Below are 27,438 nucleotides of genomic sequence, written 5' to 3'. Positions count from 1 at the left end.
GCCATGTAATGGGTCCTTATAAACATCAGCTTATTATCACCCCTTTGCATAGGCAGCTCCTACCACAATCTGGTTGGCATTTGATTCCCAATACAAAAATCCCCTTTTGCTCGAAATACCTAGAAAAACCTGTTTCTTACACTGAACCTGGGATGATGATACTGTTTAGCTGTTAAAATTTGGGGGAAATCAGTTCTGTAAATTGCATCTTGCTGCCCACTGGTGTTAGAAGGATTCCCCGCCCTCCCCCCACTTCTTTTTCCAAGCAGTCAGCAGGCATCTATAACAAGAGGAAAAGGATCCTTGGCTAATGTCGCTTTCCCCTTATGTTCTTGCCAACAATTCATGTTGCCTTAAGAGATCAGGCCTTTTTATTGCTTGCCTCATTGCCCTGCTGTCTGCACCAAAGTTATGTCTTGGCTGGCTGGGCGTGTCCTTCTGATGGAGTCCAGGCCTGCTGCAAAGAGAGCAAGGGGGTTATTTGATCTCCTGACTGTGGCTCTTACAAGTCCCATTGAGAGTGTGCTTACCCACAGAGCTCTGCTATGCTAATTGGCCCAGTGTAGCCCAAGAAGCAGAATTCCACCTAAAGCAGTGAGTGTTTTTTCTGGCAGGATGTGGCATTTGTGAGAGGGCAGCCTCTATGGGGCTCAGGGGTCAGCACTTCCCAGACACTCAGAACCCCCACTGGGCAGCAGCTTCTCAATGAGGGTGATGGCTGGGGGCGGTATTGAGGGGCATCCCCTGACTCCAGAGAGATTTTCACACAGCCTGGACTAAAGTCCTAGAAAACAAGAAAACCTCTCTGATCGGATATGTCTCAAGATGGATCCAGAGCCTGATATCTTGCCCACTGAGCACTGTTGCACAGATACTGCTGGTGGGAACACAGAGGAGTTAGTCTCTCCACCCATGACTCACATGTTTTTCTTTATTAAAAAGCTGGATGGCGCTTTTCCCACTGTTCAGTCTCATTACAGCTCTTCCTAAAAGGCACAGTTATCCTACAAAGTCAACACATGAAATCACTAGACCCTGGAGAGAGGCTCAGACGCAATCCCTTCCACTGCTACGAGCTTCATGAGAGTGGGGGACTTCAGGTTTCCACGGCTCCATCGTCACTAATCCCGCACCTCTGCCCCCAGCTCAGTCACTATCTGCGCAGTCTTCTTAGATCTCAACCCCGCCCTCCCAACTCCCAAACTCTTCAAACTTGCTTCAGGACTATAAGGTGCTCTTGATGGGCCACTGAATTCAGCACTAGGAACCAGTGTTTGTTTAAAACAACAAAAAAGAAAAAAATTCTTTTTCTTTGAAAAATGACAAAAATCCCCTTCCCTTTACCTGAGTCCTTATCTCTCTGTTGAAAGTTCTGTCTTCTTTTTATTTAATTGAATTAAATTAATTAATTAATTTATTTTGTGGTACGCGGGCCTCTCACTGGTGTGGCCTCTCCTGTTGCGGAGCACAGGCTCCGGACGCGCAGGCTCAGCGGCCATGGCTCACGGGCCCAGCCGCTCCGCGGCATGTGGGATCTTCCCGGACCGGGGCACGAACCCGTGTCCCCTTCATCGGCAGGCGGACTCTCAACCACTGCGCCACCAGGGAAGCCCCTGTCTCCTTTTTAAACAGTACAGTTCTCCAGCTTTAGTATGCATGAGAATTACCAGAAGAAAACCACATGAGATACCAATTCGCATCTACTAGGATGGTATAATAAAAAAAAAAAAAAAAAGGAAAATAACAAGTGTTGTTGAGAATGGGAATGGAACACTCATGCATGGGAATGTAAAATGGAGCAGCTGGTGGAAAACACTTCGGCATTCCTCAGAAAGTTCAACATAAAGTTATCTTATGACCCAGCAATTCCACTACTAAGTATATACACCAAAAATTGAAAACAGGGACTTGAACAGATACTCAAAGACCAATGTTCACAGCAGCATTATTCACAAAAGCCAAAAGGTGGAGAATGAGTGGGTAAACAACATGTGATATATAACATATATAACATATATATAACATGTGATATATAAACATATATAAACAACATGTAAACAACATGTGATATATCGATGCAATGGAATATTATTCAGCCATAAAAATGAAGTTATGGTACATGCTACAACATGGATGAAACCGGAAGATATTTACTCTAAGTGAAACAAGCCAAACACAGAAGGACACATATTGTATGATTTCACTTACATGAACTACCTAGATTAGGCTAATTCATAGAGACAGGGAGTGGATTAGAGGTTACCAGAAGCTGGCGGAAATGGGGAATTATTGCTTAATGGGTACAGAGCTTCCGTTTGGGGGTGATAGAAAAATTCTGGAAACAGATAGTGGTGATGATTGCTTGTGATGTTGTGTTGATGTGATTAATGCCTGCCACTTTATTATACATTTAAAAATTATTTTGTTATATATATTTTACCACAGTTAAAAAAAAAAAAAAAAAAAAGAATTACCTGAAGAGCTTGCTGAGATGCAGATTCCTGAAATCCACTCCCAGAATTGACTCAATAAGTCCAGGTTGGGCCCCAAGATGTGCCTTCTTAACCGCGTCCTCTCTTCGGAGAACCTTAACCACATCTTGTATCTTTGCCGTAAACTCTTTCCCGCAAGCAGTTTTACCGCACCGCTTGGCCGTAAGGCACCTCTGCCGTAAAAGATAAAGTAACTGGGTGACGGTTTGGTTTCAAGGCCATAAAAGATAGTATAAAAGAGGCAGCTAGTGATTCACAGCACTCTTCGAGAGCATTAATTATCAATTCTTTGGCTAATTTAGATCCAAATTGTTCTCTAATGCCATCTTTACCAAATTTATCATTGCAATATTAGAAGTTGGAGGCAAAAGAAGAATCAGCACTTCCTATCCCCCCCTCCCTCGGCCAAATAAATGGTTACATGATTCCTGATGAGTATAAGTTTCTTGAAAACGGTGAAAAAAATTTTGCAATTTGATAGTGGGTAACATGATGGAGACAGAATTTTGGTATTTGGCACAGAATTTGGCTTAGATGATTTGGTGAAATTTTAAAACTGGGCATGTGGTGGAGCATTTAAATGTAGTCCAGATGTGTACTACCAGTTATATGGGCTACATATATTGGTAAGAAATATCAGCTTTACTTCCAGGGAACTCTGAAGAGACTTACAGCAGAGTTTTCTTTAGTATTGTAAAGAACTCACATACGCCTGACATTAGATCCTAAACCCTTAATGATCGACTTTGAGAAAGGACGATCTCTAAGATACATCCAGATACAATTGTAATCATGAATCTACACACATTTTTTTTTTTTTTTGCGGTACGCGGGCCTCTCACTGTTGCGGCCTCTCCCGTTGCGGAGCACAGGCTCCGGACGCGCAGGCCCAGGCCATGGCTCACGGGCCTAGCCGCTCCACGGCACGTGGGATCTTCCCGGACCGGGGCACGAACCCGTGTCCCCTGCATCGGCAGGCGGACTCCCAACCGCTGCGCCACCAGGGAAGCCCTCTACACACATTTTAAATGTATTCAAATAGTTTCTGCATTTTCATTTTCCACAATAAATTTTTAAAATTTTTAATTAATTTTCATGTTTCATTATGTCCTTTTTAATGTCCTCTTTTATTTTCACTATTTTATCTTTTATGTTATTTCAATTGGTCTTATGGCCAATTTGTTGTGTGGCGAAACGGCCAGCAGCAAAGATTTTTAGGAATTCTTAGGTGAAAGAAGACAGCATGACCAACTACAGGAGGGGATTGGAACCCAAATCACCCCCTGCTCCTGGCTTTTGCCAGACCGAGCAGAAGAGTCTGTCTGGGGAAGTGCAGGCTGGAGAAGGATGCAAGACAAGGCTCTAAGTGCTTGTGTGACACCTTTAAGCATGGACTATTTCTAGGCAGTAGGGAATACCAGAATATTTTGCAGTGTTGTTTGCAGTGTTTTCAGATTTGCAGTGTTGTTTTTTTTTTTAATGTATGAAAAATTTTGTAAAAAGTGGAGAGAATAGTATTATGAACTTCCCATGAACCCATACTGAAACTGAACATTTTTTTACACAACTACAGTGCCATTATCACATCTCACATAGCTTCTTAATATCTGATACCAAGTTCATATTCAAATTTCCAAGATTGTCCCCAAAATATTTTTGTTTTAAGGTTGATTTGTGTGAGTCAGGATTCAAATCAAGTCTACCATATTGCATTTGTGATTTTGTTTCAGAAAGATCACCAAAGAAGGTGAACTGTGGAAGGCTCAAGTGTCCTGGCTTGGGAGAAAGGCCAAGCTGCCTTGTTTTGGTTGAAAATATAGGTCTGGAGTTCAGGAGAGCAGGCCGGGCTGGGATCATCTCTGTGCTTGTGGGTGAGAAAAGGTGGGGTCCAAGCCCTGTGGAGGACCAGCCCTAAGGGGTGGCAGGTGCGAGAGTCTTAGGCAATCTTCTAAGAGAGATGGGGGAGGGGTGCCTGTGGCCAATGTGTCTGAGGGTCAGGTGACCCAGCACTGAAAAACAACTTTGATGTTTGGTTCAAGGGGGGCCTGTAGTAACTCTGAGGATAGTCTCAGTGGAATGGTGGGGGTGGGAGTCCTTCTGTGGTGCCCAGAGCAGTGGGTGGAGAGAAGGACGAGGGATGTGGACACCTCTTTCAGGAAGCTCTGCTGACAAAGCACGAGAAAATGGGCCACAGTGAGAGAGGGAGTCTTGGGCAAAGAAGATATCTTTAGGAATGGGAGGTCCATGAGTCTCTAAAGGTTGAGGCCAGAGCTTGTCACTAGAGAAGGAAGGATCGGGATGGTGTGGGTAAACAGAAACCACTTTCTGAAAGACAGACTAGCAATACATATCAAGCTCTTCAAAGTGGCCATAACATGGAGCTTGCCCACAGAAACTGATACAAAGGACATAATCAGAGGTGCACAGCATGATTTATCTAGGAAGTTTGCTGTTGCCTTATTAATAACATTAATTATTATTATTATTAATTATTTACAGGGAGTCTCAGCCTCAGCACTGTTGACGTTTGAGGTCAAATCATTCTTTGCTATAGGGGCTGTCCTCTCTAACAGCATCCCTGACCTACTAGATGCCAGCAGCCACCACGCCTCCCAAGTTGTGACAACCGAAAACGTCTTCACACATTGCAAAATGCTCCCTGAAGAGGGGCAAAATCAACTGAGGTTGAGAACCACTAGGTTAAAGCATGGTATGTTCCTACGGTGGCATGTTACAGTGTCATAAGGATAGTTTTCAAGAGGCATTAAGGACGTGTGCACAAATCCTTACAATATCGTATTGAGACAACAAAAGTCACACAGGCACTTTTAAGTTCAAAAATATGACTGAATGTATAAAATACACACACATCATACATGGCAAAAGGTGGGAAGGAAATAGACTAAAAAATAAAAAGAGGTAACTTAGGATGGTAGGATGAGGGATCTGTTTCCAAGTTTCTACATTAAAAAAACCATTTTCTACACTGAGCATGAATGTTTTATATTTGTTTTTAACACGGTGTTGCCAAGGACCTGGAAATTGATTTTAAGGAAATTTATTGTGAACTATAACAAAAGACACAGAAAAGCGCCGGAATCGTGAGTGTACAGCTCAGTGGATTGTCGCTGAGTGGACATACCTGTGTAACCAGTCCCCAGATCAAGAAACAGGACATCCGTCAGCAGCCCTTCGGAAGTTCCCCTGTCTTCCCTTCCAGTCACTACCACCCTCAAGGATGACCTGCTTCTGAGTTAAACACCACAGATTACATTTCCTATTTTAAAACCTTATACAAATGGAATCATGCAGTGTGAACTCTTTTTCTGTCGAGTTGCTTTTGCTCAACGTTGTTGATGCGATGCACCCACATTATGGTGTGTAGTCGTAGTATATTATAATAAGCATATATAGTTTTTAAATCATAAAACTATTTTTAAAAATATGGCGGATGGCAGCTGTCAAAAACCTGGATGTTTTCCACTTCCCAATGAGGGCTCTACAGTGCTTCTGCTAGGGAGTTGGTTATGGCCTCCTGCTCCCAGCCCTCTGTCCTGAAGTTTCTGTCTCCCAGTTGCTTCTCCAGGTCTCGGATGGATCTGTGCCAATCTCACCATCCCTTGGCTCACCTGCCATCACCAATGACACATATTGGTGTTTGAACCCCTCAAAGAAGAAACCAGTCAGACAGGGTGGGAAGGGGGCATGTGCATCTTGCACAAGGCTGAACGAGACCGGAAGTGGGGATGTGGGTGTCTAGGATGGGGTCAAGTCCTCCTGAAGGGCGAGTCTTCACCTCCGTTCCTATGGTGACCATGGTTGACATGCCACTGACAGAAAATCAGAAGTTTCCTGGCCAAAGCAGCCTCATCTGGTCTCCTGGCTTGTCACATTCCTCAGCATAAAGCACCTCATGGACATTCTTTTATTTCTCACACCAACCTTATAAAGGTGGGGCTATCATGATTTCCCATTTTATCAACCATGAGACTGAAACTGAGAGAATTTAGCTTGTGTAAGAGCACAATCTGGGCTTTGAGCCCAGGTCTGTTGTGAACCCCAGGATCACCCCCACAAGGCCGCTTCCCTGCCCTTTTCATGGCTGGCTGAGACGGGAAGATGGGAGTCACGACTCAGTCTTCAGTGATGGACTCAGTCTGGTGGCCTGGTCCCAGCCAGCTGTATGGTCAGGCAAGCCACTGTCTCTGACGATGATTTGGTTGGTTTAACCATACAACAGGTAGCTCAATATCTCTTCTCTTGTTCCAAGCCCTGCCTCCTCCAGCCGGTAGGAATCTCTGGAAAAATATTCTGGAAAAATGGAGGCATTTTTACAACTCTCTCCTCACCTAAACCTGCTGGGCCAGGACAGAGCACAGAGCCTTGGGCCCTGACCATTATCCTACACTTTGGATCCGGGCTGCCCCCGGCTTTGATGTTGTCTTGGTAAATGTCCCTGAATCACCGGTGGGATCTGATCTCTCCAGCACCTAATAATTCAAACAGCCTGGGGCAGTGAGCAGCTAATCAGCTGGGCAGCCCTTGCAGCTGCACAATGAGGTGGAGGGAAAAGGGAGTGCTTTCATTCTTAGGGTCTCATTCCATGACCTGATGGCCAAGGCAGACACCCCTGTCCGCTAGCCCAGGGGTGAGGTTAATTCCCGCAAGGACCCGGGCGGGGATCTGCCTGGCCGTGGTGGCGGTTACATGGTTTGAATCATGGCTGTCCTGGCCAGGCCATCGGGTGGGAATTAAAATTTAATTTAGAGAGTCCTGTCTCTGCGGCCCTGGTGGCCGTCGTCTGGGTGACTGACTGGCTGGTTTCTTTCACCTTTGCACGCCTTGGGTTTTTACTGGCGGAGGAAATGAAGGCTGAACTGGGGCAGGAAATTCCATGTACACAGGTGTTTCTGGTTAGCCCCATGCACCCCGCCCAGGGGCACAACTGGGGGCCAGAGATGCCTGTGTGAGCCTGGCGCCTCGGTGGCCCGGCAGCTGCGACAGCTTTGCATCTAGAGAAGGCTGGGCAGGCGCTCAGGCTGCCGCAGGGCAGAGAGAGGTGCCCGCGAATGGTCCCCTGCCAGGTCCTGGGAGCCCAATGACCGCCTGCCAGTGATGTGAGATCATACAGGCAACTGGGTGAGAGCCACCCAGGCCTCTGTGCCTGCAGTGGGCGGCTGGTGGCACCAGGCCCTGACCTGGGAGATTAGCAGCGCTCTGAGGTGGTGTTTACACATTGCGGCCAGCACTTCATGTGGCTGACCTGCCCCCATTTTCACATCTTCTGAAGGGCTTAGAGATCCAAAAAGCATGCCCTTCCTGGCTTAAAGGGTCCTTGGAGGGACTGAGCAGGGCAGTCTTGGGCTTGGCCAGAGACAGCCATCTGCAGGCTTCTTTCAGAGGTTGAAGAATCGACCTTCTTCATCCTATAATTATCTCCGTGCTGCCATCCGGGCATTTCCACTGTTACTCATTTACAGCCTTGGGCAAAGACACTCAGGTCTCCTTTTAAACCCAGGGTGCATCGTGAGGGGGGATGTCACATGCCAAGAAATAGCACAGGGAGATACCCACTCCACCTACCTCAGTTTTCTCATCTTAAAAATGGGAATCAGGAATGCACTATGCTGGGTTGGCACGTGGATAAGTGAGAGGCCATTCATAGAATATCAAGCCCACAGAGAATCTTCACACAGCTCTCAACTGGGCATCCAGCTCCTGGGAACATCTCCAGGGGAATAACTCAAAAGGAAAATTATTTTATAAATAGTTTAGGGTGTTACTTTGAACACAGTAAAAAAAAAAAAATGTAACCAATGAAAATGCTGCCCATAGATTGGTTATACACTGAGGTGTGTCATTGATGCCATTAGTGAATAGCCAATAAGATCAATATGACAAGTATGAAGCCATGTCAAATGCCCAGGAAATAACTGAAGAAAGCAAGTGTACGCACCCTGATTATGACTGTGGGAAAATGCATACCCTGAAAAAGAAAGACTGGAGGGAGATGTAATTGCTTATTTAAATATATTTAAGTCATTCAATATTTAAATGCATAATAAAAATGAAAATTAAATGAGAACAGAGATTGATATGAATGTGTCTAAGTTATCAAGTTCCTGCTAGGATGAGAGTCCATGTCATCAGTCCAGGACAAGATGTATGTGGTCACAAGGGCTGGAGAAAAGCCTGCAGCTGGGGCCCTGCCCACGCAGAGACTGTAGAAGCAGAGTCATCAGAATGCATGTGGACACCTGCATGAAGTTCCAAGGTTGGGCAGGGTGTCCTGGGGGAAATGGGGCTGAGCCCCCATCACAGTCAGCTTCCTTTCACAGCCCAGGACTCCACATACACCCCCTGCCCCTGTCAGTTGGAGAGGGACCTTGGCCCCTGAGGAGGGCTGGGAGTGTCCTCAGGGCTCTGACCGGCGCACGGCTTCCCCTAGCGGTAGGGTGAGGGAACTGCGTTTTCGTTGCCATTAAGAGTTCCAAAGCTGGGCAGCACTGCGGAGGGGACCTCCTGTTCTGAGTGAAGCAGAAATGAATGGCTGTTGTGTGTGACCGAGTGCATTGGAAGATGGAGGGAGCCTAAACCGAGACCCCTGAGAGCAGGCTTCCTTATCTTCGGACCCCTGCCTGGTGAGCCGCAAGACATAGATTGTGGGTGTCTCTCTCCCTCAACAGACTTCTCATCGTTCAAGGCACAGCTTTGTCCTCCTCCTACCGGAATCCTCTTCTGACCAGCCCAGCACTTGCCGCCTGAGCTCAGAGCCCTTCTAGAATCTGGATGTAGTCTTGGGTCCCTCACCCTTTCTCTGCTGCGCCTCCCTCTCCCCCCAGGCTTTCAGAACGGACCTCAATTCCTTCTTACTGAATTGCCACAGATGCAAAATAAGGGTTGGAATAGCAGCAATGATTTGTGAATTTCAATTCCTCTCCTAAAACCACTTGTAGATAGTTTTGCAGTTTGTCCCCTCCCCCTCCCTCCCTCCTCTTCCTCCCCACCCCACCCCTCAGACAGGAATTATGAGACAGTAACTCATATCCCCTCCCTTTGCATCTCCTGTTCCTCCTGTGGTTATCAGGATGGTTACTGCAGGGAGCAAGCCTGGCTGTGATCTACCTCCCCAGTGTCAGACCCCACAAGCACCATCAGATAGGGGTCTTGTCCTCTTGGAAGGAAGGGCAAAAAAGATAACTTCCAAATGTTGAGCCCTTGCTGTAGGTCAAGCCTTGTACTAAGGGCTACACGTGCATCAGCCCATTTCAACCTCCCAAACACCCTAGGAGACATGCATTTCTGCTTTACAGATGGAAGAAACTGAGGCTGGGAGAGGGAGTAAGTGATAGAGCTGGGATCCAGACGTTGACTGTCTGACTCCAAAGCCTAGGCTTTTCTTTGTTCTAAATCCCTCCACTGAACTTCTCTTTTGTGTGTGGAATTCTAGGAAGTGTCGGTTCTGTTTCTCATCAGCGGGGCTTCCTGCTCCCCACGGAGCAGGGCCTCTGGGCATTTGCACATCATCCCTAGTGGGGAACCTTGGGTGTGCAGAGCCTCATCTCAGGGTCCAGGATGTCCAGAACCAGCTGGAATCAGAGGCCTTCTGGCTCCTTTCCCCGCCACATGGAAATGTCATTTATAGTCAGCCGGCTGTAGTTGGAGAACTGCCTTTTAGGTGCAGAGTCAAAGGACCACATGGAAACACTTTAGCCTGAGCCGGCACTGGAGAAGCCCTGGCTCAAAGCCATGAATGGCGGCAGGTCCAATAATGCTGAGCTCCAGGCGTGCATGTTGCCAAGAAGCCAGAGAGGTCTGGAGACTGACCAGCTCCCTCAGCTCACGCCAAGGCCCTGCACAGTGCTGAACTTGTGGATGCTCAGGAAAGTAGCTTCCGGTTCTCTGTGAGAGAAGGGCCTCAGTCCTGTGGGCTGAGTGTCTTGATGATGAAATGCTCTGTTCTAGAGCCATCTTGGGGGGAAGGGGGTCTAAATCAGGGGACCATGAGGTTGTATGGAGGTTTATGCATGTTCCTGTGTCTGAAGAGGAGCCACAGCTTTCTTGGCATTTTCGGAGGCATCCAAGACGCACAAGAGGCCGAAGATCACACTATCCAAGAGACTGTAGCAGGAACAAGGGGATTACGCCATTCAGCACGCCCAAACATACAAGCCCACCCCTGGGGCTGCTGGTGGGGGGTGATATGCCAAGCTGGTGCAAGTATGTGAGGATGGGGAATGGCTACCCAGGTCAGGTTGGCTCTGAGCAGAATGGAGCTCCTCATGACTCCCTTCCCACTCAGACCACACAGGCTGCAGAGAGCATCCCCCGCTCCCACCCCCGGCCTTTGGGGAAGATGGCCTCCCCCACCATCATCTGTGAACCTCATCTCCAAGCTTAGGGCTTCCTCCCCAGGTGGTGTTGCCCCCTCTCTGAGCTCTGATTTCCCCATCAGCCTGGGGCCGTATATCTTCTCCTCCTTTCTCCTGGCTGCTATAGCTTGCTGGAAACACCTTCCTTTAGCACTTCGAAATGTATCACTTGAAAGCATCTTAATGTTAACCAACGTGATTCTTTTTTAATTTGAAGGGGCTTATTTCTCCGAATGGCTTTCCTGATCATATAGGAGGGCATGCTCCTTAATATTAAACTTTTTCTTCATAAAGAGCAAAAAATGACTCACATCTGTTTAATATTTAATTCAAATTGAATGGCAGGACAGGAACAAAATTACACTGCAAAAGGCCATAAAGCATGATGTTTAAAAGAGCCAAGCATACAAAATCTACATGTCAGAAAATTTGAAATGACACGGGATTGAGGGGACACGGCCTGGGCAATGAGGTGTCTCCTACCCAAAAACCAGAGGAGTAGTAGCCAAGTTGGGAGAAGGTGAGAGGTAGGAGAGGGGCTCACTTTGCTCTGGAGGAGGGATGGGTTTCTGCCACATGTGAGTTTGGGGTCTGGGATCCAAGCCTCAAGTGGGGGTCTTGGTGCCTTCTGGAATTCAATGCCAGTTGCTCTGGGTGGGGGGGGTAGCCTGTCTGGAGCCTCCCAAGGGGCTGCTGGGTAATGCTCACACACTGCCTGGGTGGCCAACCAGACATTGCCCTGCTGTCAGTGTCCAGCAGGCCTTGGGGTTTGGCTACAGTTCAGAGACTGAGTTGAAAGCCCCTCTGCTTCCTGCTGATCAGTAAACCAGAGACTCCAATATCCTTTGTCTAAGAGGGATGAGAGGTGGGGTGAGGCCCAGAGAGCTGCGCTTTCCTTCCTCTAACCGCCAGGCAATCTGTCACTGCCCCGAACTCTAAAAGAGTTCCCAGGAAAGAAGGGAGTGTGGTCTCTTACTTAACACCCCCGTTGCATGTTTTAAGCCAGAGGACTGATTCCAGGGCCCTAGCACAAGCACTGCCACTGTAAACCATATCTGGTGACATCTGCTAGACGGGCATTGACAATGTGACTCTGCAACCCAAGCTCGACCAGAGCTGATCAGCTGCCCTTCACCGAGTGTGCATGGAGCGAAGGGGGGGAGAAGAGCAAGGATCTAGAAGAAATCAGATACTGGCCCTCCCACTGACCTGCTGAGAGAATTGGGGCATTCATCCCCTCTCTGAGCCTTAGTTTCTTCTTCTGTTGCATGGGATGGTTTAAGATCTTCATAAGGTTATTTTGAATATCCACACATTCACTTTTAAGTAGCAAAGCATTATACAAGTTTCTTAGGATAGTTACTCTGACCCCTCTAGAGCTTCTGTGTACTAGCATCTTTATTTCCAAGGCATTTTCGCATTGGTTATTTTGTGTCTCTGGCCCACAGTTGAGCACGAGGGGCAGGCACTGTTTCCATACAGTGGCGTCCTGGAGCTGTCTCATGCTGTCTTGTAAGAGACGACTGTTAAGGCACTATTAAAAATTAAATTGTATGAACTCACAGTTAAACAAACTATATTAAATACAAAGTTAATAAATAATCAAAACACAGCTTCCTAATTATTTCACTGTATTTTACTGTATCTATGCTCTTGTAAATTGTGTCTGTATGGCAGAAATGCTATGAAAAGCTGTGCTCCCTCTGCATCTCTTTCCAAATCCAAGTTCAGTGATGTCATCTTGATAGGTTGAAATTGACCACAGTTGGAGAATTTACACCATGGAAATCGGAGATGGGTAACACTACAACCAGACTTCACGCACCACCCAGAGAGCCTGTTGTTAAACATTAACCAGCACGTCCCTGATTGTTGAGGCTGGCAAAGCGAGGCATGCGGAGCTTTTGGTGACTTTCTCAGTCTCACGGCCATGATGAATGTCTTTCTCTCAACCCGCTGCTCTCTCCATCAGAGTTAGCTGTTCAGCATTCCCAGGACCTCATGTCCAGGGTGTACAGCATTTCGTAACCCAGAACACTCTGGCCTGTTCTGAATGCCCCCTACCACTCCTCTAATGAGATCTCCTTGGCTTCTGTTTTTTCCTCTGAGCTGAGCCAAAATATTCACTCTGGTTTGTAAAGCATGCTGAGAATCTCAAGTGGAGGTATCTTCTCTCTAACTTTAACTTTTGCTCTTAAGGAGCAAAACTCACAGCTCATCATTACCCCATGGTTTTCTAACCAACACTTTACCTGGGGTGCTTGACAAAGCCCAGAGGCAGGCGTGTGCGTGTGCGTGTTGGGGAAGAAGTCAGACCGCGTGAGGCTTTCCTGATGCTGCAGCTTGAAGTCTGCACAGCAACCGCAGGCCCCGGGGAAGAGGAATGTAAAACCGAAAGACGAAAGACGGAGGCCCCTGATGATTAGCTTCCCTCTCTGGCCTCCAGCGAGTGCCACAGGGGACTATGTGCTCCTCAGTAATGAGGCCCAGCACTGGTGCTGGAAGCCTCCGACGTCAGGCGTCCAGCCTGCCTGCTTCCAGGGCTCTCGGGCCAGAGCTCCAGCGTGGGAGCCCTGCGCCTCGTGCGTGTGTTTCCAAGAGGTGAAGGGCTGGGTGGTTGTGTTGCACCACGGAGACGGGACTCATCTAGAAACAGAAAAACCTGCTGGCCTCTTCTCATTCCGATCAATTAGTTTTTTAAAGCGCACGTTAACCTTTTAACCAGCATCCTTGTTGTGGTGTGATGTGCTTCTCAAAGCCTCATTCCCCGAAGGTCTGCTTTCCCCCCCTCCAAATTCTTCCTCACAGTCAATAGACACTTACTGAGGACCTACTGTGTGTCAGGGGTTGTTCGATCTGCAGACAGTTTCCACCACCCCCAGGGCTCTGCTGGGGGGGAGTGCCGGCGTGATGCAGAGCACACGGCAAGTACCCATATGCCCAGCTGAGGAAATACCTTTTGTTCCATGGATCATGACTGAAAATCCGCTCTGAGTGTCCCAACACTGGTTTGGAGGTAGGAAGGAGCTGGCTTTTTGCGGGAAAAAGTCAAGGAAGCTTTCTGGAGGGAAGAGCATTTGGGGATGGGTGGGTGGTTCATGTTCAATAAGAAATGGATGGCATTTTTTGAGCATTTCCAAGGTAGGTGCTGAGATCCCGTACAGGTTGTGTGTTTCAGTCTTCACAGAGGTGGGGTAGGTACTAATAGTATCCCCACTTTATACACGAAGAAAAGAGGCTTGGAAAATGAAGTTTCAGGGTCAGGAAGTGAAGGGCAGGGGGGATTTGGACCCTGTTCTTCTGCCCTGCCTCTCAGGCGGGAGGGGAGGGCTGCAGAATCAAAGCAGACATCCTTGCAGGACTGTGTGGGCCAGGCCAGGCCACATCTGTACCTCACTGTCCTGCACTTGTCCTTTGTGCCCTCTCCCTTCCTTTCTTACAGATGCTGAAGGTCATACAGGCTGGGATGACAGTGGTAGAAGGGGATTTGTGTTTGCCTGTGGCTTCAGGAGGCCCCTGAGCAGCGGAGCCCTCTGTGCTGTGCATCCCCCTCCCATCTCTGCTCCATTTTTGGCGGCCACCCCAGGGCTTCAGGCTGGGACTGAGGGCACTGAGGTGGGCACACTCCCTGTGCTGGGTTTGACAGTTTGCCCTCAGAGCCCTCGCTCCCCCTTCCCTCCTCGGCTCTGTACTTCGGGGAGTCATCCCTGCAGGCTGCGTTTCCTAGGCTGCTCATCAGACGCCTTGGGCCGGCTTCGGCCACTGGGGGCCAGGAAAGGGGAGAAGCCAGGATATTTTGCCCTCTCTCTCAGCACCTTGGGGAGGGTCTGACAGCAGCTGCACCTCTTCTGTGGCTCCAGCTCCTGCTGGATGGCCTCTGCCTCCAAGGTCCCAGCTTCACGGGTAGTTCTAGCTCTGTGCCGCCCAGCACCCGCTCTGGTCACACGGTCTCCGCAGGTGCCCCTGCAGCCCCAGGGGAGGGAGCTAGCCGTGGTAGCGCTTCTTGTGCTTGCCGAACTCTGAATTGCATTGCCCGTGTGGCTTTTCGGCAACTCTATCACCTGTATACCCAATTCACTGAACCAAATTTTTGAAATACTTAGAGTGGTTTTTTTTTCCTGACTGGATCCTGACTGATATACTCCGGGCCACCGTCACCCCACCCGCCCCACAGGCAAGGTGACCTAATAGGGTCCATCTTCCTAGCCCATCTGCAGCAAGCTGCAGGTGAATGAAAGAGTGGTATCACGGCATCCCCATCCCTCAGAGAAGCAATTATGGAAACCCCATGTCTGGCTGCCTGGCTGAGCTCTCCCTCCAAAGGCCCCCGTCTCTGCTTTATTCTGAAGACTCCCCACCCCCTCCCCCCGGCGTGCACATCTTTAAAGGAAAGTGAGGCAGACATCCCAGCTGGGGCTCCTTCCAGCAGTTAAAGTGCTTGGCTCAGAGCCTGGGGCGTCCTGATGGCTTTGCCTAGTACCTGCTCTATGTAAGCTCTGTGTTAGGTAACGCAGAGAGGATCGGAGAACAGGGGGGAAGGAAAGCCCCCTCCAGAACCCCAGACCCCACGGTTTCTCCCTCCTCCCTGGACTGTGATTTGGTTTTGATTCACATCTGCCCTTTCTCAGACTCCTTGTTTCTTGTTCCCAAATGTCTGGAGCTGCGCACTCTGGTGATGGTGCCCCTTAAAGAAGTGGGTGTCACGGGGAGGTGGAAGCAGAGATAGGAACAGCTCAAGGATGCTGACATTACTGCGGGACACACATTTTTGTGGTGCAAGGCCCCTGCCAAATGGCACCTAAAGCCCTTTCAACTCATGCTCCTAAAGAAGGAAATAATGAAACTCTTCTGTTGAGGATCACCTGGCTCCCCACATCCACTCACTTAGGCTGTTTTGTTCCCACTGGAGCGTATGATTGGAAAACAAAGGTAAATGAGAGCAATTTATTCCCGGATCATTTTTTTCCCCCAGCAGCATTAAAGCTGCCTCTGGTCTAAAGAGTTTACAAACTCTAAAGAGAGATGACTTCCCTTCTCACGGCCCGGTCATGGGGAGGTAATGCATGTTTCCAATCAGCTGAGAATGTAACTCAAATGGTAGATTTTATTTCACTTTAATCCGCCTGTGAGTTCACTTTCAAGGTAAGAGGGAGCACAACCTGCAACGTGAATAGAGTTGATTAACCCCAAAATCTCCTCCTAAAGGTGGAGGAGCTGGCCTAGCTCCTCCTTGCCTGGCTTCGGGGCCTGGTGTGGTAGTGCGTGACTGGGGCACGGGGTGCAGGGAGAGCTGCCTCAGTGAGGGGAAGCTGCCTCAGTGATTCAGAGACCCACTCACCTGATGGAGGCACCAGTACCAGCAGATGCCATGGAGTGGAAGCAGAGGAAGCAGAGGACACAGAGCAAAGCTGGACAGCCAGACTCACGTAGCAGATACAGCAGGAGGCGGGTCTCCCGGCCCAGTCCGGCGGTGGGAGGAGGTTATGGAGGCAGCAACGAACCATTCACCTGGCATGGGGGCTCCCTTGCTTTTGCACATCTCTTTGCTGACTGCAGCCTGGCCACTCAGTGGACTGCTGGGAAAGAATCCCTTCTCAGTTCGTGTCTCAGCTGTCTTTGGTCACAGGGCAACCTTGAGCTAGCCCCTTAACTCTGTCTTATTCACGTTTACGAAGTAACCTCGATTTGAGGGGAAAAGGAAAATGTTTCCTTTATCAGCCTATGGTGAAAACTTCAATGTCGCTCTTTCCACTGGGTAGGCATTGCCTTCTCCAATCCTTTCTTTGAAAACGCAGATGCCTCTAGCAGGGCCAGATCTTAGCATCCTATACCACAGGAAATCTCTTTAAGAGACAGTCTTGTTTCAGGGAGGCTGTGTGCTCCTAGTGTATGTTTGCGGTAGGTGGTCTCTGTGGCCCACAGGCCTAGACTCAATCCAGCCAGCCCAAGCCCTGATTGCTGTGGCTGGGAGCCCTCCCAGGGTCTCCCGGGGACACCGACGTGCCTCTGTTTGGGGCAGGAAGTGACTGCTTCCCTGACCACGCGTGCCTGTCTGTCCGTCCCGGCTCTGCCCAGCTCTGTGATGGCCGTCAGGAATACAACAGCAAACCACCCAGGGTCCTTGTCTGTGTGGATCTTGGTGTCTCACAGGGAGAGAGACATGGAAACCGTGGGCTCAGCGTCCCGGTGCCGGGAGGGAACGGCCGTGCACGGCTGTGGCCAGGACTGCGCTGCCTGACGAGTCTGCCGCCGCGACCTGACGGCGTTTCTTTGTGCCTCAGAGCCCCACGCTGGGGTTGTTGATGGAGCTTTCTCGAGTCTCCCTCAGCACGGGGCTCAAGCGAATGCAGTGACTCACAGACAGGTCGGGGGGACTCCCATTCTTAGAAGAGCAGAGGAATGTGGGGTTATAATGCCTGAAAGGGCACAGGGAATGATTTCTAAATTTCCAGATGTCCTCTCAGAGAGTTGTAGCGCTCTGGGGTATGCCTGAATATAATTGATGTAGCTCTTTGTAGCAGATGTGTGTGTGTGTGTGTGTGTGTGTGTGTGTGTGTAAGCTGAGTCCATGTGTCTATATGCATTCAATTCATTCCACTAAATCAAACAATGAAAGCAACCCTATTGAGCACTTCCTGTGTGCCAGACACTGCACCAGGTTCTTTATATGCAGTGCCTTATTTTACCTTCTCAAAGCTGTTATTTTCCCCATTTCCCAGAAGAAGAAACTGAGGTACAGGGAATTTCAGTCACTTGTCCAAGATCCCCGAACTTGTAAGTGTGGAGCAAGAATTCTAACCCAGGCAGCAGCCCGACTGCAGAGCCCCTGCTTGGAGCCACGACAGCGTGTGTGCGCGTGTGTGCGTGTACACCCCTCAGCCACATAGGCTGCCCTGTGTATGCGAGCTGAGGGAATGCAGAGGACATTGTTGAGAGGGACTCACTGCCCTGCTCAGTCTGTCTGAGCAGCAAAGGAAAGGGGTATCAAGTTCATGGACCAGGGCCTGAAGCCAACCTGATAATTCTAACTTCTGGGCGAGAATTGGAGGGTGGGTGTTGGGGTCTGGTGATTTAAATGGTTTTCTACCGAAGAAAAATGGAGCCTTGCATGGAGTGGAGCTTTGCTGTTTAGGAAACATGTATGAGGCAGGCGGTGAGTTTCCGGAGGGGACTTTATGAACAGGTAGAGTCTGAAACAACAAGCTGGGTGTTTCCTGGCTCCCTTCTGCCCTGTCTCTGGTTTGCCCTCCTCCCGCGTGCTGCACAGTCCATCCTGGGGCCCAGAGGGCCTCCCAGACTTCACCCCGAGTCAGAGACACCCCCAGGGAGGAGGTGGGCTGCTCCCTCTCATAGGCCCCCAGCTAGGTTGGGTTTGCCCCTTCCTGGAAGGAAGAGGACTCTCGGTCTATGGCAAAGGTTCCCTGGTGGAGCAGGGGAGCTGCACCCTGGGGGCTCTGGGGGGCCACCAGCCAGCTTCCTCTCTCCAGCCTTTGACGTTCAGGTTTAGTCTTCAGGCAGCGGCTTTTCCGTTCTGCGTGCAAAGGGCTGCTGCTCCCTAATGCATAGTTTGGGGAGCACTTCGGTCTGTGGAGGGATCATTGTGTGAAAAATAAAGGCAGTCCCGAAACAGTGGGCCTCATCAGACCACAGCACACATGGCTTCTGCGGCTCACCCGCCCTTGACCGTGTGTCTCTCATTCTACAAACCCTGAATATTGGGCCTTCTGGTGCCAACGTTCACAATAATAAACCCCCTCCTGACTGCCCACCAGGTCCATGGCTAAGACAAAATTCTTCATCAGGGAATCACAGAGTGTGGCTGAGCCCTCAGGCTCCAGAGCCATCCCGCCAGGCTCCCAACCTTCTCTCACTCCATATTCCTGTCTAAGGTGAGCCCTTGGGTCAGGACCTATATGTTTCCCTCTCTCAGGTCTCGCGATAGTAGCTGATACTTACTGAGTGGCTGCTGCACGCCAGGTGCTGCACTAAGTGCTTTATATGTGCCACCTCCTAAAACCCTCACAGCCCACTGGCTGGCTCCAGTGGGGAGCCCAGCGGGCTCCAGCAGGGAGGTGCTATCATCTTGCCCATTTTCCAGAAGGAGAAATAGAGACCAAAGCAGCCTAAGTCACTTGCCCAAGATCACACAGCTAGTGAGTGGCGTGACGTCGGGCAAGATACTTCACTTTTCTGAGCCTCAATTTCCTCGTCTGTACAATGTGGTTAATACCGTTGTCTATCTGGGCATTGTGGAGATTAAATGGGGGAATGTACACAGCACCTAGCAGAGCGTGGAGTACATGGTCAGCACTCACCAGACACGGCCACTTAATAGTAGAGCTGAGGTTAACACCAGCATGAAGAGAGAGAAAACACAATGTCTCTAGCACTGCCCACAGTGATCATCTCCTGAATGCATGTCTTTCCTGAGTCCCAAGTAAGCTCCCTGAGAACAGGGCCTTAGTCAACCTGTTCACTGCTGGTTCCCCGGGCTTTGCACAGCATCTGGTACAAGGTGGGTGCTTGGTGAAAGTTGAGTGAAGGACTGCTTTGGTGGCCCCATGGGCCATTCACAGCTTTGGACAGCCCCTTCTTCTCACATCCCTTGCCCTCCTCTGCTTTGTGGCTGTGACCTGAGTGTATCTGCCTCGTTCCCTATCGGATGGAATCTTCCCAAGTCTGGGCAGTCTGGGTCCCGCCCACTGCTATCTTCCCCAAGGAGAAGATGCTCAGGCCTGGCAGTGCGGTTGAACTTCCTTGCAGCCTACCCTGGGTGCAAAAGGATCTCTCTTCTTGGGCGGGAAGTGAGGGGTGTTGAAAGCCTTGTTGGAGGTGGTTACAGACCTTGAGATGTGAGCCAGCTAGTGGGCAGCTTCAGTGCCTTGGATATCGTACAGCACGTTCAAGGCTGGTGGCAACCGTCCGGGTCTGAGGTCCCTCCCTTCATTACACAGGTGAACATGGTTTCTAGACCACACTCCCCCTCTCTGGGGTGGCATGGAGCGTGGCTGCTTGGGCTCAGCTCCCCAGCACATACCTCCCAACATGCACCGAGAAAATGAGCGCACGCTCGATCCCCCACTAGTCCACCCCCATTGGCACACGACCCACCCTTGAGTGAAATAACTGCTGAACTATATTCTGTCACAACCTCCCAGCCCGCCCTCTCATAGAATTAGTCCTGGAAGAGCCCATTGCTCTGGGAAGCTACCTTCCCCTGAAGACCTTTGCCCTCTGGTCAGCCGAGGCTTTGATCCAGAAGTGAGAGTGGGGGAGCATGAGGATGAAGAGAATGGCAGTGACGATGAATTTCTGGGCAGGCCCAGCCCCCAGCTCCCCATCCCCAGGAAGCCCTCAGCTCTACCTCCATCCTTTTCAGAACCGTGAGCCCCCGCCTTGCCAATTTCCTCTTACGCCTCTTCTCTATTTCCCGCCCCTGCCTCTGCATGACGATGTGGCATACAGGCGGCCCATCTGGGGATCAGGGGATCCTGCTGGGTATGCCAGCTTAATGAAATGCTTGCAGTTTATTAAACACAGGCTTCCCTAAGCCCCGAGTGCCTGTGGGTATTTGAAAGCCCAAGGTAACCCCAAGCTACCACAAACGTAATTGCTACATGTGTCCATGCATTCCTGGTGCAACCTCAAACTCCAGCTCTTAAGCGGCACACAAAATTAGCAACATAAAGTAACTCCTAGTCAGACGAGAGGGGGAAATGTGGGGAAACACTGAGAGAGGCTCCCAGAACCCCTCAGGGCCTCTAAAAGTATATGAAGTTCCTGTTACCTTGCATAGCTGTGGATGTGGAGGGCACTCCCCTCACCCCTGGTGGTTCACGCTTGCAGAATAGGTTCATTATTACGCCGCAGGCCTGGCTTGTCAAACTTGCATGATGTAGCTTGACTATTTCAAGCCCCATTTCAGCTAAGGCTTGCTCCGGGGTGGCCGGCGGGGCTAGCAGAGCGCACCATCTGGGGGCTCCCTCTGGAGCTGTATTTCTGGTGCTCCTCCAGGCCTGGGCTGGGAAGGGCTGTCAAGAAACCCCAGGTGACCCGGAGCCTGCTTCCCTGAACCTGAGGGAGGCTGCTTCTGGGGGATGATTTCCCATTCGTCGGTCTCCTCAGCCTGGAGCCTGTAAATCAGGGGCGAGGGGCTGAGTTGGAAGCAGCAGACAAAGGCCTCCAGGGAGGTGCCTCCCTCGATGTGGACCACCATCTGCATGCCAGAGAAGGCGACCCTGTTAACGGTGCTCAGGGGCATCTGCTCCAGGAACCTCAGCGTCAGCCCGTTGACCCACACGCAGCCCTTGCGGCTCAGAACCTTCAAGTTGAAGGCCAGCCGGGCACCGCCCTTCTCCAGGTAGGGTTCCAGTGACAAGTGCCGGCGGGAGAGGCGAGGGAGCTGCAGCCGGAGGTGGGCATCCGGGCCCCGGCCCACCAGCAGTGGGCTGGTGTCGTGCTCTAGCTGCGGAGGGACATTGGCGAAGGTGGCAGGGCCTGGCGTGGGGTGGTGCAGGCTCACCCGCAGGACGGTGAGGGGCCTCTCCATGGATGATAGCCTAAGAAAGACGGAGCACAGACACACAGGCGTGGGTGGAGGCAGACACTCCTCTGTGATTGCCTGAGCCCAGACATTCTTGCCCACCTCAGGGGCTCCCAGCCACCTCTGGCCAAGCAGGGCCGGGCACTGAACGTCCATGCAGTCATTCTGCTCCAGCCGGGCTGCAGCCACGGCCAGAGCTGGTGTGGAAGCTCAGGCCCGCTGCTTCTAGCCTCAGCTTCATCCCTAACACACCCTGAGTGAGGCAAGCTACTCACTTTCCAAATTTTAGTTCTCTCTTCCGTGACGTAGGAATGTTGATCCTTGTCTGTGCGTAGGCCCAAGGCGCACCAGCCTGTGTGGTGGGGTTTGGGTGGCCTGTTGGCATTTGGGGACAATTTGCCCTGCCTCATGGAAAGGGAAGGATGGAAGGTAGGATCCACCTTCCCTGTATCCGACAGTCACACAACAATTGCCTGCCAAGCCCTCTGCTGAGCCAGGCGCTGACCAGTGGCTGGGGACGAGCTGATCAACAGGGACGCCCAGCTGGGAAAGGAGAAGGGGTTTCTAGCTCCCGGCGTTGTGGAGTGACACAGAAGAGGGGACCCCCGCCTGCTCCTGGGGGATCAGAAAGGCTGCCTGGAGACCCCAAGGAAGAACAAAAACATCTAGCACATTCTAAGTGCTCCTATGCACGCGAATGCCACAAGCATCCCCTCCTCACTGTCTGGGGCAGAAGGCAGATGCCGGTGATGAACTTGGAAAGAGTTGAGATCTCTCAGAACTGATGGGGCTCCATGGAGGCCAACAGGCCATACATATCTGCCAGTATGCAATGCACATGTCACTTGCCTCTGTAACTCCATCTCTAGAAATTTGTCCTTTAGAATCTCACTGGCACGTGCAGGAAGGCTCTGTTCCTGCATGGATTTGAGGAACATAAACTCTCTGGCACATGTACCAACCCCATATGGCCCAGGACATGCCAACACCTTCTACAGGAACCAAGGACTGAGTGGGTCTGAAGAGCTAAATGTACACTTTCCCAGCACCAGGCTTTTGCTTACAGTATTTTCTCTCCTGAGAATGCATCTTCTATCCCAAACTGCTCAAGGCCCGGTTCAAAGGTGACCTCTTCCATGAAGCTCTTTTCCTCTCTCTGCGCCCAGACCCTCACAACAAGGAGGCTCCCCCCACCCCGGGGCTGTTCCATTCAGTCCCTTTTCCATTATGTGTCAGTTATGTGGGTCCTTGCCCCATCTTCCCTGGGCTCTTCTCCTCCTCTCTTCCCTGAGGCCTCCCGACGGCACAGCTGCCTCGATACCCTGTGTCCCACTGCCCGGTCCAGACGGGGCCTGGCCACAGCAAGTGTCTGGGGGGCACACCTGCCAAATGGCTAAATGAGAAGAGGCTCACACATGTGAAAATCATGGGAAATCAAGTCCAGAGAGACCCCACATGAGAGTCCGGTCCTTAAAGGCTGTGGGACAGGCTCCAAGTCCCTCCAGACCCTGGACTCCCTATCTTTTGGGTGAAGTAATGGTGAGAACCTCCCAATCTGATCGTGAGCGCAGAGCCCTTAGGGCACGCCCTTTTCTCTCGAGCACACACGCAGCCCCACACAGACACACCACAACCGCACCCCGCTTCTTGCCCCAGCCTGCAGAAAGCCTCTCCCTGAGGTGTGTGTAAACTAGGCCCAGGACAGCTGAGCTGGACAGCCAAGTCCTCAGGCCTGGCCAGGAGCTCAGAGTTCACTTCCAGGAACCAATCCCATGGCCCAGGGACCCTAAGAGAATCCCTCAGAAAAGAAGGGTTCAACACTGCTCCCGTGACCTTACTCTCTGCTCTGCTGAGTCCTCCAGAGCTGATAGAAATCCCCCTGCTGGCGCAGAGCCCCTGCAGAGGCCTTCTCTTTGCTCCAGGACCCCAGTTGTTCCAGGGAAGCGGAAACTCAGAGGAAGACTCTCTGGGGTATGTGCCTGGTGAGGAGCCAGCAGGGGCCCCCTCCCAGTCCCATCAGGCCTTCTCCCCTCACTGTGAGTTCCAGTCTCTGACCTCCACCTACCTTATTTCCAGGGTCACATCTGACTCCGGCACTGCAGCTGTGAGCTCTCGGGAGGAAGTGGGTCTAGGCCGGGGCGGGTCTGGGGATGGCAGCTATGGCTGTGGTTCGGAGAAGTGATACGTCAGAACGCCCATCAGGTTTGTTGCTTTCTTCCTTTTTCCCTTTAGGAAAGAAAATGGAAGTGTAATTTCTTGTTGCAGAAGTGCAGCCCCACTGCTAAGAGGTTGGAAACCCCAGTCTGAGACCCTTGCTAGGAGAGGCCCCTGAGTTCCCTCCCGGGTTTCATCTCTGCCAGTCTCTACTGCTCTGTCCCCAGGGACCTATTTCAGGGTATGAACAGTTCCTCCTCCCCCCTGCCAGGTGGGTGGGGCAAAGGCATCCCAGACCTGTTAGAAAGGGGAGCTCTTTTGGACAGAGGGCCAGTGAGGGGAGCTCCCACTGCATGTGGGAGACTGTGAGGGGGCCACTGTGGCCGGACCAGGGGTGGCCAAGGGAGCTATGGGCAACACAGCGGTCCACTGAGTGTCTCAGGAAAGGGCAGGGCCTCAGGGGAAGGATAAAACAGCTACTCACAGAGGGTGGCCTCTCCAGCAGTAGGACAGCAGGAAGGCCACCTTCTACGCCCACCTCTCCAGGGCTCTGCTGGCCTTCGAGGGCAGCCTGGAAGAGACCAAGATGGATGTGTGTCCAGCACTGGCCCCAGATGATCTCAATCTCTCTTCCCTAACTGCCTCCTAGAAAAAAAAATAAATACTTGCTATAAAAAGTTAATATCATACAGAGCCTCTACAGCTTCTCATTAACAATCTTCTACAAATAATAAAAAAAGTACTAGGCATGCTAAGCTACAGGACCAACTGTCAAACAAGAGAAAAAACCAACAGAAACAATCTCACTATGTACGTCCACAAAAAGACCTGTACAAGGATGTTCACAGACGTGGATGGATCTAGAGACTGTCATACAGAGTGAAGTGAGTCAGAAAGAGAAAAACAAATATCGTATACTAGCGCATGTATGCGGAACCTAGAAAAATGGTACAGATGAACCGGTTTGCAGGGCAGAAGTTGAGACACACATGTAGAGAACAAACGTATGGACACCAAGGGTGGAAAACCGCGGTGGGGTGGGGATGGTGGTGTGCTGAATTGGGCGATTGGGATTGACATGTATACACTGATGTGTATAAAATGGATGACTAATAAGAACCTACCTGCTGTATAAAAAAATAAATAAAATTAAAAAAAAGAATGTTCCCAGAAGTTTTATCCTATTAACCCCAAACTAGAAACAACCCAAATGTCCATTAAGAAAAATGGATAAAAATTTGTGTAATATGTATATACAGTGAAACACTATACAGCAGTAAAAAAGAGAATGGGCCAATGATACACAGAACAATGGAGATGAACCTCACGACCATTATGGAGAGCAAAAGAAACCAGGCACAAATGGTATAGACTGTGTGATTCCAATTACATGAAATGCAAGAACAGATAAAACTAGCCTATGGTAATAGAGGTCAGAGTAGAGAATGATCTCTGCAGAGAGGTATTGACTGTTGTATTCATTTACTGGGGCTGCCATAACAAAGTACCACAAATGGGGTCGCTTAAATAAACAGAAATGTATGGTCTCAAAGTCCTGGGGACTAGAAGTCCAAGACTGTTTCAGTAGGATTAGTTCCTTCTGAAAGAGAACCTGTTCCAGGCCTCTCACCTAGCTGCTGGAGGTTTGCTGGCAATCTCTGGCATTGCTTGGCTTGTAGAGGCATCACCCTGATCTCTGCTTCCGTCATCACGTGGCATCCTCCCTACATGCAGTGGTTCCAATGGCAGCATTTCAGGCGCGCTGGTTGGCTTATGAGGGGGAGGGGCCTGGGGCAGGCGGTCAGGCTAGACCTCAGGGCTCTTGCCGGCACCAAACCCCCCACTCAGCACAGACAGCTTCACCTCCCTGATGGACGGATGGATAACCAGGAGTCCAAATGGCCACTCTGAGGAGCTTTAAGGTCTGCAAACACACCAGGGCTGAGCCTGCTGAGTGGAAGGTGGCTGGCCACGTTCCAGAGACCTTCCTCTCGGCCCATGGGTCTGCCTAGCCCAGACTGCCGGCCAGCTGCATGTCTCGGAACGATGGTCTTCCCCAGGGCCCCTCACACACACTGCCTTCCCTTCTAGGTGATGCTCAGATATTTCCTCCCATCTGCAGAGAAGGGCAGTGGGCCTCAGGCAGAAGCCTGGCAGGGGCTTTGTTGCCCCTAGGTGTATGACCTTGGGTAAGTCCTATCTCCTCTCCATGCCTTAGTTTTCCTCGCTGGGGCATGGGACATCCCTCCTCACTGCCCCCTGGAACCAGGCCTCAGTGAGAGGAAGGCTGTGTCCCCACTCCCAGCCCTGGCCCGGGAGAGCGGGTGGGCGGAAGAGATGTGTTTGTGGTCCCTGAGTTCCCTCATAACTCAGTTCCCAGAAGTTCCCAGCAAGAGAGGGAACTGAAACAGCCAGGGAACTTATCTGACAAGAGGAAGAACTGCCCAGCTGCATCTCCCAAGGGCCAGCAGGAAGGCGGGCTGATAACTGTCTGGCCTTTCCCCGGGGGCAGGGGGAGAGCCAGGGGAGGTGAGAGCAGGGGGAGTGAGGTGCTGGCTTCTCTCTGCTCGGCGCCCTTGGCTAGGACGGCCTCCTTTGGCTGGTGTCAGGACGCTGGGGAGTGTACATCAGTGAGCAAACGCCCCCAGTCGTGCTCCTTCGAGAACTCAGGGACAGAAGGACAGCTTCTGGGGCTCCTACAATGGTGGGCAGCCAAGGACTCTACTGTTAGATAGACTCGGGTCTGAGGCTTGGCTCCTTCTTTTGTAGCAACTGTGTGCCCTCAGACAAGTTACTCAGCCTCTCTGAACCTGATTTCTGCTCTGTAAAGTGAGGATGAGTTGTTGCTGTGTGAGGGCTAAATGAAACACGTGCAAAGTGCCGAGCACGTGGGGAGCGTTGGTAGTCGAGTGCAGATGTACCCTGGGGAGAAGGGCTGGCAGAGCCACTGACAGCCTGCACAAACCCCAGATTCTCGGAAGCCTTCAGGTTTTGCTTAAGACAAACGTAATTCTGGAGCTGAATACATAATTTGCATGAGTTCAATAGAAATTCCATTTTTAAATGATAATGAAGTAAAACGGATGCTCTAGAAAGAATCTTCACGTTCTGGCTGGGGCAGGTGGCCCTAACCCAGGAGGAGAAGGCTACTCAGTAGACAGGAAAGGAAGCGGAGGCTCACAGCAATCAGTCGACTAATTAAGATCACATGTCTGGGAAATGTCCGAACCAGGATTTGGGCCCAGTCTGTTGTACTCCTGGGCCTAAACATGAAGCTGTCGTGCCTCATGGGTGGTGTTCTGTGCGGTCCAGCTGCCTCATCTTCTCCAAACGTGCGCTCCGCTGGCTGGCTGGCAGTGCGCTCAGCAGAGAGGGCGCTGCTTCCAGCCTGCCAAGCCAGTGTGGCCGCTTACCACCCGCATCCCCATCAGGACATCCCCCGGTGTCCTGATAGCCTGTGGCCACCAGGTGGCAGCATCCCTCAACCCGGTGGCTTGCTCTTCTAGGCGGAAAGGGGCAGACGGTGAAAGTCTAGGGGAGCCATTCCTGGGACTGCTGGGGAGGGAGGGCGACAGGGTCCTTGTTTGTCTGACTCAGAATGCCCTGAAATGGCCTAAGGTGAATCTACAGCAAATCTCACCAGAGGACACCAACTCCAACCGTGGAGACAGAGCAGGAAGCCAGAGGGTGAGGCCCCGCAGAGCGGCGGGTTGTTATAAAGGCAGGTGCTGGGGCAGGCATGTCCCTGCCCAGGGACAAACTTAGTACGCAGCACAGCGAGGGTGAGAGGCCAGGTCTGCTTCCTTACCTGTAAGATGGAGTAGCCATGATCCTCTCCAAGGAGGGGCCCCCTTGGAGGAAAGGCACGCACCGCACT

The 27,438-nt window shown here is 51.0% G+C and overlaps 2 protein-coding genes across 2 annotated transcripts; both read right to left on the bottom strand.

The window, feature by feature from the left end:
- Positions 1–17,739: 17,739 nt before the first annotated feature.
- On the bottom strand, positions 17,740–18,708 carry DCANP1 (dendritic cell associated nuclear protein). Its single transcript, XM_032626517.1, is given in 7 exon segments — positions 17,740–17,834; positions 17,837–17,907; positions 17,909–18,047; positions 18,050–18,166; positions 18,169–18,334; positions 18,337–18,448; positions 18,572–18,708. Coding segments are annotated over 7 exon segments (837 nt in total).
- A 2,111-nt stretch (positions 18,709–20,819) lies between these two features.
- TIFAB (TIFA inhibitor) lies at positions 20,820–21,413 on the bottom strand. The gene has a single exon (XM_032626516.1). The coding sequence runs from the start codon at positions 21,411–21,413 to the stop codon at positions 20,820–20,822; it is 594 nt and encodes a 197-aa protein (XP_032482407.1).
- Positions 21,414–27,438: the final 6,025 nt, after the last annotated feature.

This window comes from Phocoena sinus, chromosome 3 (genome assembly GCF_008692025.1).
Source record: "Phocoena sinus isolate mPhoSin1 chromosome 3, mPhoSin1.pri, whole genome shotgun sequence".
Lineage (NCBI taxonomy): Eukaryota > Metazoa > Chordata > Mammalia > Artiodactyla > Phocoenidae > Phocoena > Phocoena sinus.
The sequence above is the reverse complement of the archived record's forward strand: the minus strand, read 5'-3'. Positions and strand labels throughout refer to the sequence as shown.

What these genes read in the sequence shown, in the direction of transcription:
- TIFAB (XM_032626516.1), bottom strand. Translation starts at nt 21,413, where the DNA reads ATGGAGAGGCCCCTCACCGTCCTGCGGGTGAGCCTGCACCACCCCACG.